Source organism: Hevea brasiliensis, chromosome 10, assembly GCF_030052815.1.
Source record: "Hevea brasiliensis isolate MT/VB/25A 57/8 chromosome 10, ASM3005281v1, whole genome shotgun sequence".
NCBI lineage: Eukaryota > Viridiplantae > Streptophyta > Magnoliopsida > Malpighiales > Euphorbiaceae > Hevea > Hevea brasiliensis.
The window spans coordinates 3,473,615-3,486,193 of record NC_079502.1 but is presented as its reverse complement, the minus strand read 5'-3'; the positions used below and the strand labels follow the sequence as shown (position 1 = coordinate 3,486,193).

Genomic DNA, 12,579 nt, shown 5'->3' with positions numbered 1-12,579 from the left:
TATGGAAAACACTCAAAAAACTCAGTATCAAAGGATTAATTATGTGGTTGAATTATATATATATATATATTATATGGATGAATCGAATTATTGTAAGCTGTAAATCGATTCACCGCTTTCAATTGTTTGGTTATGATTTTGAAAATTTTCATACTTATCCTGTGTTAGAAAAAATGGCAAATCAGTTAGTTATTACATATCCTCAAACCTCAATGACACTGTTTACTACATAATCAGTTATCATCTTCTTCTTAAAAAAAACTACCAATTCGTCACCTTCTTGGCTTTGAACAAACAAGTTATAGCACAAGCAACGTGGGCTGGCATGTTGATTCTTGAATGGACCCAAGATTAGCAACCCTCATCTCTGGAAACAGACAAGTAACCATCAAAAAGACTACCTCCTTTTCTCTTCTTTTCTTTATTAAAGCTGTAAATGACTTCCTCACACTCCACCACTTCATCACCTTGATTATGTATAGACACGTTTTCTTTCTGTTGATGCCTGCAAAGATGATTCTTATAGCGGCTCTTATCCTTGACCTTTTCTGCTTTATTCTATGAGCCTACAACTTCACTATGAGTGTATAAATAGGATCAAGCAACTTCGCCAATAGCACCCACAAGATAATTAATCTCATGATAACCCTTTTCTTTTCTTGATTAATTTATATTATCTTGTTTCGTATCTATGGGTTCAAGAAAGTTCATCCTGGTTGCACTTTCACTAGCGCTGGTTTTGAAGGTGTCTCAGTGTTTTGAATACCGCGAGGAGGACCTCATTGCAGAAGAGAGTCTCTGGAATTTATATGAGCGATGGAGGAGCCACCACACAGTTTCTCGCAGCTTGACCGATAAACAGCAGCGTTTCAATGTGTTCAAGGAAAACTTGAGGCATATCCACGAGGTGAACCAAAAGGATAAGCCTTACAAACTGAAATTGAATAAGTATGCTGATATGACTAACCATGAATTCATGAAACACTATGGAGGCTCGAAGGTTAGCCACTACAGGTCACTCCATGGATCCAGGCTACAAACTGGGTTCAGATATGAGAACACTGATCTCCCACCATCAGTTGATTGGAGGAAGAAAGGAGCAGTCACTGGCGTCAAGGACCAAGGCCATTGTGGTAAGTCATTGATTAATATCATGTTAATATCCCATTGGTTATTGCTGAATATTCTCTCAAAAAGATTTATTATGTTACTGCAGGTAGCTGTTGGGCATTTTCAAGTGTAGCTGCAGTGGAGGGTATTAACAAAATCAAAACAGGAGAATTAGTGTCTCTATCTGAGCAGGAGCTAGTTGATTGCAACTCTGTTAACCATGGTTGTAACGGAGGATTAATGGAAGTGGCATTCAAGTTTATTGAGAAAAATGGTGGCTTAACAACGGAGAATAACTATCCTTACATCGCAAGAAATGGATCTTGTGACTCAAACAAGGTTAGTTATATTTTACTAAATATGATTCATATGCAACTTAACCATTAGCAATAGCATACATGTGTTTATGCACATTGGATCAAATGAGTATATACCTTTTCTGGTGCTCCTGCAGATGAATAGTCCTATGGTGACCATTGATGGGTATGAAATGGTACCGGAAAACGATGAGAATGCATTGATGAAAGCTGTTGCAAACCAACCTATAGCAATTGCAATGGATGCTGATGGCAACGATATTCAGTTCTATTCTGAGGCAAGTTTCTTGTTATTAACCATAAACCTATTTAACACTTAGTAATACAAAAGTTATCTTCAAAATCATGAAGTCACAAGTTTAAACTCCAGTTGAATTCAAACAAAAGAAAAAAAATTCGTACTTAGAAATTGATATTCTTGTTATTATAGGGAGTATTCACTGGACACTGTGGGAGGGAGCTAAACCATGGAGTGGCACTTGTGGGATATGGAGCAACTCGAGATGGGACAAAGTACTGGATAGTGAAGAATTCATGGGGACCTGAATGGGGAGAAAATGGATACATCAGGATGCAACGAGGGATTGAAGCAGAGGAGGGATTGTGTGGTATAACATTGGAGGCCTCCTACCCTATCAAGCAGCAGTCAGACAATAAACAGAAAGCAACCTCTCATCGTAGGGATGAACTTTAGTTCATCAGCATAGATACATGTCCAAATAATAATAGATCACAAAAACATAAGTTTCTTAAATTATATTATGTTTGTTTTTAAGTTGAGAGTTGGAGTTGGATTTGTTTGTCATGTTTGTGTCTTAGCTAAGATCAAAGTGCTCTTAAACTAGGGATGAACTTTAGTTCATCAGCGTAGCTAGATACATGTCCAAATAATAGATCAACAAAACATAAGTTTCTTAAATTATTTTATGTTTGCTTTTAAGTTGAGAGTTGAAGTTGGATTTCTTTGTCATGTTTGTGTGTTAGCTAAGATCAAAGTGCTCATATACATGAGAAGATCAAAGTGCTCATATATATGAGAACCTCTAATGTTCGAATCATAATAAAAGTTTCTTTTTTTTTTCTATCTATTAATTATTGCAGTAAACAATCATTGCAATTAATATATATGTCTAGCCTAACTTGATTTAGTAGATGAACACATATCACACATTAGATAGTGTCACGACCCAAAATTTTGTATCTTGACCAGTGCATAATTTAAGTATTCTTAAATCATGCAAGCCTGAGGAGGATCCGATCATCATGGCTCATCAAGGTCCAATAACTAGAGTAATGGCTAAGAAGCTTCAAGGCTTGATACATGAGCACATCACAAAGTCCAACCTGTTGCAAGCATTCGATTTGGACTTGGAGGAGAAAAGCCAACCTTGCTATACATTCATCAGTATATTTGAGGAGCTAAGAGACCAAGTGGCATTCGTCCAAGGTGGCATACATGTGGCAGCCATGCCAACAGCCACGTAAGCATGTTCATCCTAGTTGGCATCTGATGTGGCATCAAGGTGGAGTGCCTAAGTGGAGGCACAATTGGCAGCAACTCCACCAACCTTTTGAAGATGTTTTTATCCATTTTGCAAAAATCGGGAACCATAACTTTGCACAAGAGTCCCAGCCATGCTCCAACCATTTATAGGAAAAGCAAAGTTTCTACTTTCAACTTCAAGACAAAACACTTCTTTTCACTCCTTTTCAGCTTGTCTTTCATGTGTGTCTTGCTTAATCAGAACATACTATTTATGTTTGAATTTTATATACATTAAAGGGAGAGTGTGGGGTATTAACCAAGCTTGCAATTGTCCTTTGCCCATTAAGGAAGCTTGGCCAAATACTCACTCCAGCAGATATAGCTGCTCTTGTTTTCATTTTTTGGCTTTAGATTTCATATTGTAATTGAGAGGTAGAGAGAGCCTTCCATGGCTGTAATGCTCTAAGGAGCTTTGTTCTTGTATGAACTTTATTTACAACTTTTGCAAGGTTTGTTCTCTTGTAAGTTTTAAATGAAATTCAAGGGTATTTCTTCTGGAAAGAATTGTTCTTGGATTAAACAGCATCTTGCAATTATCTTCTGGTTCTCTTCACATTGGATATTGAGGGTCGGGAAAGAGTGGAAGATCACTTAGTCTTGATTAGAGGGACAGTCCAATAGCTGCCAAAACAAGAGTGACTATTTCTTTGAAATTTATCAAGGGAGCTTGTATCATTTGGTATCAGAGCCTGGTTCTCCAAATTAGGTCACTATCATTTTCTTCTTGTGTTTTCTTTGTATTATCTTTGTGTTTGAGTTGAGTTCTCTTTTTCTATTTTTCTGTTGTTTTCTTCACACTTTCCTTGCATATAAGGTTTAGTAGTAAGGTTAACACCAGGAACTACTAACCCTCATATGTGTTTGTGTCTTTTCCCCCTTTGTATTTGTTTGAGTTTTTTTTTTTTTTTATAATGTGGTTCCATTTCTGCTGTGTGCTTTCCTTGTGAAACTGAAAAATTTTCTTGCTTCTTTTCCACATTTGGAGCGTATTTGGAGTTTTTGTGTTGTTGGAAGAGTAGTCAAAGTGTTGGAACTATTTACAAGTTAGTGTATGTGTGTTGGAGTGCTTGAGTTTCATTATTGTTGACTTGAATAAAAATCTGCCTATTTGAACCTTAGGATTTTGGCCAGCAAAAAAAAAAAAACGAAAAAAAGAAAAGAAAATAAAAGAAAGGAAAAAGAGAAGAGAAAAAAAAAACCAAAGAAAAGAACAAAATTTGTATAGTTGGCCAAGTGTTGTGAATTTTCTGATTTTTGTTGTTCTAGGGCCTGGGTTGAAGCACCCTTGAGCAAACCAACCCAGAACTTGTTCAAACTTTTTGGGTCTGTTATTGACCTTATATTCAGCCAACATATCAAATTTGGTACATAGATTCTACCATTTACTTGGTGATTAAAGGACTACACTCAATAGAATCAAAAAGGCTATGGATGAGATGTTCGAAAAGGAAGCCATAATAAGGAAAGAAAGAGAGGAGAAGAGAGGGAAAAAATAGAGAAAGCAAAAAGATTTCAAGTAATTGAGGGAAGTTCAAGTACAAAAGAAAGTGAGGAAAAGAAGAGTGAAAAACCATTGACTAGCTAGAGTAAGACATGTCAGGAGTGCTTTTTATGCCAATAGGTATATGCTTCTCCTTGTTGACAAGAGAGCCTATTCAGCCTTAACTGACCATGACACTTCTATTCCTTCTAGTGCTATACCTCTTTTGCAGGAGTACCAAGATTTCTTCCCAGAAGAGATTCCTAGTGGGTTGCCACCCATTAGAGGAATTGAGCACCAAATTGACTTTGTTCCAGGAGTCATGATCCCAAATTGACTTGCCTATAGGACAAGCTCGGAGGAGGCTAAGGAACTTCAAAAGCAAGTGGAAGAGTTGCTTGCAAAGGACCATATTCGGGAGAGTATGAGTCCATGTGCTGTGCCAGTTTTTTTGGTGCCAAAGAAGGATGGTTCCATGCGCATATGTGTGGATTGTTGTGCCATAAACAAAGTCACTGTAAAGTATAGACATCCTATCCCTCGACTTGATGACATGCTTGATGAGTTACATGGCTCATGCATATTTTCCAAGATTGATCTAAAAAGTGGTTATCATCAAATTAGAATGAAATTAGGGGATGAATTGGAAAACTGCTTTTAAGACCAAATATGGATTGTATGAATGGTTGGTTATGCCATTTGGGTTGACTAACGCACCTAGTACATTTATGAGGTTGATGAACCATGTCTTGGGTGTATACTTAAGAAAATTTATTGTTGTGTACTTTGATGACATTCTAGTGTATAGTAGGAACATGGGAGATCATTTGCACCATTTGAAATTGGTATTTGATGTGCTTAGAAAGGAGCAATTATATGCTAACTTGAGAAAGTGTGCATTTTGCATGGATACAGTTATCTTTTTGGGGTATGTTGTGAGTGGAAATGGTATTGAAGTAGATGAGGAAAAGATTAAGGCTATTCAAGATTGGCCTACACCTAGGACTGTGAGTGAGGTTAGGAGCTTTCATGGTTTGGCCAGTTTTCTATAGGAGGTTTGTGAGAGACTTCAGTACCATAGCTGCACCTCTTAATGAAGTAGTTAAGAAAAATGTGGGTTTTAAGTGGGTGGTTGAGCAAGAGCATGCATTTAATTTGTTGAAAGAAAAGTTATGTTCTGCTCCTTTACTTGCATTGCCTAATTTTTCTAAAACATTTGAAGTTGAATATGATGCCCCTGGAGTGGGTATAAGTGCTGCTTTGATGCAGGAAAGGAGACCTATTGCCTATTTCAGTGAGAAGTTGAGTGGTGCCTCCTTGAATTACTCCACCTATGACAAAGAAATGTATGCATTGGTGAGAGCATTGGAGACTTGGCAACACTACTTGTGGCCGAAGGAATTTGTAATCCATAGTGACCGTGAGTCACGCAAGTATTTGAAGGGCCAAAACAAGTTGAGCAAGCGCCATGTTAGATGGGGCGAGTTCATTGAAAGCTTTCCGTATGTGATTCAATACAAACAAGGTAAAGAAAATGTTGTTGCAGATGCCTTATCTAGGAGGTACACACTTCTTTCCCTACTTGATGCCAAAATGTTAGGATTTGAGCTTGTGAAAGAACTATAAGCAAATGATGTTGATTTTGCCGAATTGTATGCTAAATGTGAGAATTTTGCATATGAGAAATTCTATAAGCATGATGGATTCTTGTTTAGAGATAAAAGGTTGTGTGTGCCTAGGTGTTCCATTAGAGACTTGTTAGTTAAAAAATCACATCGGGGAGGTTTAATGGGGCATTTTGGTGTAACAAAAATGTTAGACATTTTGAAAGAGAATTTGTATTGGCCACACATGAGCAAGGATGTAGAAAAAGTGTGTGCCAAATGTGTGCTGTGCATGCAAGCAAAATCCAAACTGAAACCGCCTGGGTTATACATGCCCTTGAGTGTGCCTAGTGAGCCTTGGGTAGATTTGTCTATGGATTTTGTGTTGGGGTTGCCTAAGACTAAAACAGGGTATGATTGCATTTTTGTGGTGGTTGACCGATTTTCCAAGATGGCTCATTTTATTCCTTGTCACAAAATTGATGATGCATCTTACATTGCAAGTTTATTTTTCAAAGAAGTAGTACGATTGCATGGCATTCCAAGAATAATTGTTAGTGATAGGGATATTAAATTTTTGAGTCATTTTTGGAAGGTACTTTGGGCCAAGTTAGGCACCAAGTTGTGTTTCTCCACTACTTGCCATCCACAATCAGATGGCCAAACTGAAGTGGTCAATAGGACTTTAGGAACTATGTTGAGGGCCATGATCAAACAAAATCTTAAGGCTTGGGAAGATTGCGTACCATTTGTAGAATTTGCATATAATAGGTCATTACATTCTTCTACTGGTTATTCTCCATTTGAATTGGTTTATGGTTTTAATCCTCTCACTCCACTTGATTTGCTTCCATTGTGTACTAATGAGTTGTCAAGTGTAGATGGAAAGAAGAAGGCCGAACTTGTAAAATCCATGCATCAAAGGGCCAAACAAAACATGGAGAGGATCAATGCAAGGAGAGCCAACCAAGTCAATAAAGGCCGAAAACATATTGAGTTCCAACCAGGTGATTTGGTATGGGTGCACTTTAGGAAAGAACAGTTTCCTTCCAAACGAAAATCAAAGATTCAACCAAGAGGAGAGGGACCATTTGAGGTTCTTGAGAAGATAAATGACAATGCATACCGCATTGATCTACTCGGTGAGTATAATGTAAGTGCTATGTTTAATGTCACTGATCTTTCTCCTTATTATGCAGATCATGAAAATTCGAGGTCGAATTCTTTTGAAGAGGGAGAGGATGATGAGGATCCAGTCATCATGGCTCATTAAGATCCAATAACTAGAGCAATGGCTAAGAAGCTTCAAGACTTGGTACATGAGCACATCACAAAGTCCAACCTATTGCAAGCATTCGATTTGGACTTGGAGGAGGAAAGCCAACCTTACTGTACATTCTTCAGTATATTTGAAGAGCTAAGAGATCAAGTGGCATTCGTCCAAGGTGGCATACATATGGCAGCCACGTCAGCAAGTCCATCCTAGTTGGCGTCCAATGTGGCATTAAGGTGGAGTGCCTATGTGGAGGCACAATTGGCTGCAACTCCACCAACCTTTTAAAGATGAATAGTCCAAGGTTAGTTATATTTTACTAAAACAATATAATTCATATGCAACTTAACCATTAGCAATAGCATACATGTGTTTATGCACATTGGATCAAATGAGTATATACCTTTTCTAGTGCTACTGTAGATGAATAGTCCTATGGTGACCATTGATGGGTATGAAATGGTACCGGAAAACGATGAGAATGCATTGATGAAAGCTGTTGCAAACCAACCTGTAGCAATTGCAATGGATGCTGATGGCAATGATATTCAGTTCTATTATGAGGCAAGTTTCTTGTTATTAACCGTAAACCTATTTAACACTTAGTAATACAAAAGTTATCTTCAAAATCATGAAGTCACAAGTTTAAACTCCAGTTGAATTCAAACAAAAGAAAAAAAATTCGTACTTAGAAATTGATATTCTTGTTATTGTAGGGAGTATTCACTGGACACTGTGGGAGGGAGCTAAACCATGGAGTGGCACTTGTGGGATATGGAGCAACTCGAGATGGGACAAAGTACTGGATAGTGAAGAATTCATGGGGACCTGAATGGGGAGAAAATGGATACATCAGGATGCAACGAGGGATTGAAGCAGATGAGGGATTGTGTGGTATAACATTGGAGGCCTCCTACCCTATCAAGCAGCAGTCATACTACAAACAGAAAGCAATCTCTCATCGTAGGGATGAACTTTAGTTCATCAGCATAGATACATGTCCAAATAATAATAGATCACAAAACATAAGTTTCTTAAATTATATTATGTTTGTTTTTAAGTTGAGAGTTGGAGTTGGATTTGTTTGTCATGTTTGTGTCTTAGCTAATATCAAAGTGCTCATAAACTAGGGATGAACTTTAGTTCATCAGCGTAGCTAGATACATGTCCAAATAATAGATCAATAAAACATAAGTTTCTTAAATTATTTTATGTTTGCTTTTAAGTTGAGAGTTGAAGTTGGATTTCTTTATCATGTTTGTGTGTTAGCTAAGATCAAAGTGCTCATATACATGAGAAGATCAAAGTGCTCATATATATGAGAACCTCCAATGTTCGAATCATAATAAAAGCTTCCTTTTTTTCTATCTATTAATTATTGCAGTAAACAATCATTGCAATTAATATATATGTCTAGCCTAACTTTATTTAGTAGCTGAACACATATCACACATTAGATAGTGTCACGACCCAAAATTTTATGTCATGACCAGTTCATAATTTAAGTATTCTTAAATCATGCAAGCTTGATGAGGATCCGATCATCATGGCTCATCAAGGTCCAATAACTAGAGCAATGGCTAAGAAGCTTCAAGGCTTGATACATGAGCACATCACAAAGTCCAACCTATTGCAAGCATTCGATTTGGACTTAGAGGAGGAAAGCCAACGTTGTTATACATTCCTCAGTATATTTGAGGAGCCAAGAGACCAAGTGCCATTCGTCCAAGGTGGCATACATGTGGCAGCCATGTCAACAGCCACGTAAGCAAGTCCATCCTAGTTGGCATCCGATGTGGCATCAAGGTGGAGTGCCTAGGTGGAGGCACAATTGGCAGTAACTCCACCAACCTTTTGAAGATGTTTTTGTCCATTTTGCAAAAAATCGGGAACCATAACTTTGACAAGAGTCCTAGCCATGCTCCAACTATTTATAGGAAAAGCAAAGTTTCTACTTTCAACTTCAAGACAAAACACTTCTTTTCACTCCTTTTCAGCTTGTCTTTCATGTGTGTCTTGCTTAATCAGAACATACTATTAATGTTTGAATTTTATATACATTAAAGGGAGAGTGTGGGGTATTAACCAAGCTTGCAATTGTCCTTTGGCCATTAGGGAAGCTTGGCCAAATACCCACTCCAGCAGATATAGCTGCTCTTGTTTTCATTTTTTGGCTTCATATTTCATATTGTAATTGAGAGGTAGAGAGAGCCTTCCATGGCTATAATGCTCTAAGGAGCTTTGTTCTTGTATGAACTTTATTTACAACTCTTGCAAGGTTTGTTCTCTTGTAAGTTTTAATTGAAATTCAAGGGTATTTCTTCTAGAAAGAATTGTTCCTGGATTGAACAGCATCTTGCAATTATTTTATGGTTCTCTTCACATTGGATGTTGAGGGTTGGGAAAGAGTGGAAGATCACTTAGTCTTGATTGGAGGGACGGTCCAATAGCTGCCAAAACAAGAGTGGCTGTTCCTTTGAAATTTATCAAGGGAGCTTGTATCATAGCCTTATCAGAGTATATTGAATAAATATATTGTCACTTACTAATCCCAAAAATAGATTAAATCCAAATAAACAAAACACTGAATAAACAACATAAATATCTCATAAGTAAACTGCGGATTCTCTATAGATTTCAAATTAAAACTTAAACTATTCAATAAACTAAACTAATTATTAGCCCGAGGAAACATAAATTCGGGCATACCATGAGAACAAATCAAAGATTTTCCCTCTTCAGAAAATGGACTGAATATTTGGATCAACTGTGGAATTCTAATGATCTGAAAAAGATAACAGACAAAGAAAACGTGGTTTGAGCTAATGCTCAATGAATGATAATTATAGCACACAACGGAACAGGAACAGGCAGGCGCTTGATTAATTTCATAATAAATTTTCTATTTAATAAAATCATGCTCATGCTATCAAAATCATTAATAAGATAATTTCATAAAACATATATATGAAAGAAATTCATTCAATAAAATTTTATGGTACAGTACACTAGGGTGATGATACCCCACATCACCAAAGGCTAAATGGTAAGCAAGCCACCAGATATTAGATACCTTCCTCCTTCACAGATATTAATGCACATGATACTAATGCAAACCATAAATTGCAATGATGCATGACTCAATAATGCAACTTAATACCGTGATAGTCTACACGATGGAGCCAGATAACAGATACAGATACTGGGCGCAGGTACCAATTCAAAACAGAAAATCAATTTGTACAAATCAATCAAAATCAACAAAAAAATTTCAGATAGGAAATAATAACTGATAGTGCAATTCTAACAGTTTGTTTAAATAATTTCAGAAAGTCAATAAGATCAAATCAATCTCAAATCAATTCAGTGTAACACATCGGTAAATTTTATAGTAAGATATCAATCAATATAAAGACATTAAAGGCCTATTCCAGGAATCCTAATGGCTCTAATACAGAGATAATTGACAAAATTAATTATTTAATCAAAATTACAATAAAATTCAATAATAAAATAAAGCTATAGAAAATCAAATATAAAATAATTGTTAAAATATTGATTTAATATTTCATTTAATAACAAATTTAATGATAAGAAATTTTAAAAGGAACTAAAATGGTATCATTTACTATAATTACCACTCACCTGAAACCTCCAAAACAATAGCTATATTCAATGAAAGGGAGACAATTTCAGCTGACAGATTAAATAGTCGAATCTCCTACATACCCAAAATATAATAAAATTTGATCAACTAAACTAATATGATAGATCCATAAAATATATATAAAAAATTTATTTTGAAACTAAAGTCGATGATGATAATAATAATAATAATAATAATAATAATAATAATAATAATAATAATAATAAAATGAAATTAGTAAAAATAGGTCAATTTAAGAAATATATAAAAATAAATTAAGGAAAAAGAAAGATAAAATTAATATAATAATAATAACTTTAACAATATATATATATATATATATATATATATAATCTAAATTCAAGATTATTGTCCCACAGTAATCATGATCAACCCAATTCAATATCAATGGTCAAAGAAAAAAAAAAAAGAATTTTCATAGTATAGTTGTAACAATTCAAGGAAGAAAAATAAAATCAAATTCACACATTATTGAACAAAGAAAGGGAATTTTTATCTTGAAAATGGAATCTAAGGTAATGAATAGAAAATGAAGAATTTATGGATTCTCTGCGCACATCAGATTATAAATTATAAATTTTTGTATATTTATATGTATATATACACATATAACAATAATAAAAGATGATGAAAATTCCTGTTGAGAGTATTTAATAGAAAAAGGAGGTGACAAACAGGCTTTTAGAGAAAAGTTTAGCAGAAAGAAATGATTAGGGTATATATATTTCAAGAGTTCTATTAAGTATAGAATATGATAAGAATTATTATTGAACTAGATTGTTCAGATTACAGATATATATTTAATTTCAAAAATAATATATATATATATATATATATATATATATATATATTAAATAAACAGGTCATCCAATAAAATAGTTCTCTTTTTTTAGATAAATATATTAAATTATTATTAGCTAATTAAAACAAATAAATAAATAAAATATTGGGTTTCCACATACTTATCCCCTTAAAAGAAATTTGGTCCCCGAATTTAAACAGACAAAATTCTAACCTGAAGAATCAAATAAGTGAGGATATTTGACTCGCATTTCAGATTTTGCCTCCCATATGGCCTCACTACTTGAGTAATTATGCCACAAGACTTTGACCAAAGCCACTCCCTTAGACCGGAGTTTTCTAATTTGTCGATCTAAAATCTTTACCGGTTACTCTTCATATGACATATCATCTCTAAATTGTATGGTCTGAGGTTGCAAAACATGAGATGGATCTAGTACATACTTCCTAAGCATAGAAATATGGAAAACTGGATGTACATATACAAAACCAGGTGGAAGGACTAAACGGTAAGTAACTGCTCTAATTCTCACCAAAATTTCAAATGGACCAACAAAACGAGGGCTAAGCTTCCCTTTCTTCCCAAACCTCATGATTTCTTTCATAGGAGAAACTCTCAAAAATACATGATCACCAACCATAAACTCTACATCTTTACGCTTAGAGTCAGCATAACTTCTCTGTCGACTTTAAGCAGTCAAAAGTCTATCATGAATTAGTTGAACCTTCTCTGAAGTTAACTGTATCAACTCTGGTCAAGTAAGCCTTCTTTCTCCAACTT

At 35.3% G+C, this 12,579-nt stretch overlaps 2 protein-coding genes across 2 annotated transcripts; both read left to right on the top strand.

Moving 5' to 3' along the window:
* The first annotated feature begins 574 nt into the window (after positions 1-574).
* On the top strand, positions 575-2,507 carry LOC110652708 (vignain-like). Its single transcript, XM_021808330.2, has 4 exons — positions 575-1,133; positions 1,217-1,449; positions 1,565-1,705; positions 1,858-2,507. The coding sequence occupies exons 1-4, from the start codon at positions 692-694 to the stop codon at positions 2,119-2,121; spliced, it is 1,080 nt and encodes a 359-aa protein (XP_021664022.2). The 5' UTR covers positions 575-691; the 3' UTR covers positions 2,122-2,507.
* Positions 2,508-7,753: 5,246 nt separating this feature from the next.
* LOC110645699 (vignain-like) lies at positions 7,754-8,650 on the top strand. Its single transcript, XM_021798929.2, has 2 exons — positions 7,754-7,894; positions 8,047-8,650. The coding sequence occupies exons 1-2, from the start codon at positions 7,754-7,756 to the stop codon at positions 8,308-8,310; spliced, it is 405 nt and encodes a 134-aa protein (XP_021654621.1). The 3' UTR covers positions 8,311-8,650.
* The last annotated feature ends 3,929 nt before the right edge of the window (positions 8,651-12,579 follow it).

Excerpts from the sequence above, each read along its gene's own strand:
- LOC110652708 (XM_021808330.2), top strand. The coding sequence starts at position 692 with ATGGGTTCAAGAAAGTTCATCCTGGTTGCACTTTCACTAGCGCTGGTT. Across the intron at positions 1,450-1,564 it reads GATCTTGTGACTCAAACAAG|ATGAATAGTCCTATGGTGAC; the intron begins GTTAGTTATATT and ends GTGCTCCTGCAG. Across the intron at positions 1,706-1,857 it reads ATATTCAGTTCTATTCTGAG|GGAGTATTCACTGGACACTG; the intron begins GCAAGTTTCTTG and ends TTGTTATTATAG.
- LOC110645699 (XM_021798929.2), top strand. The coding sequence starts at position 7,754 with ATGAATAGTCCTATGGTGACCATTGATGGGTATGAAATGGTACCGGAA. Across the intron at positions 7,895-8,046 it reads ATATTCAGTTCTATTATGAG|GGAGTATTCACTGGACACTG; the intron begins GCAAGTTTCTTG and ends TTGTTATTGTAG.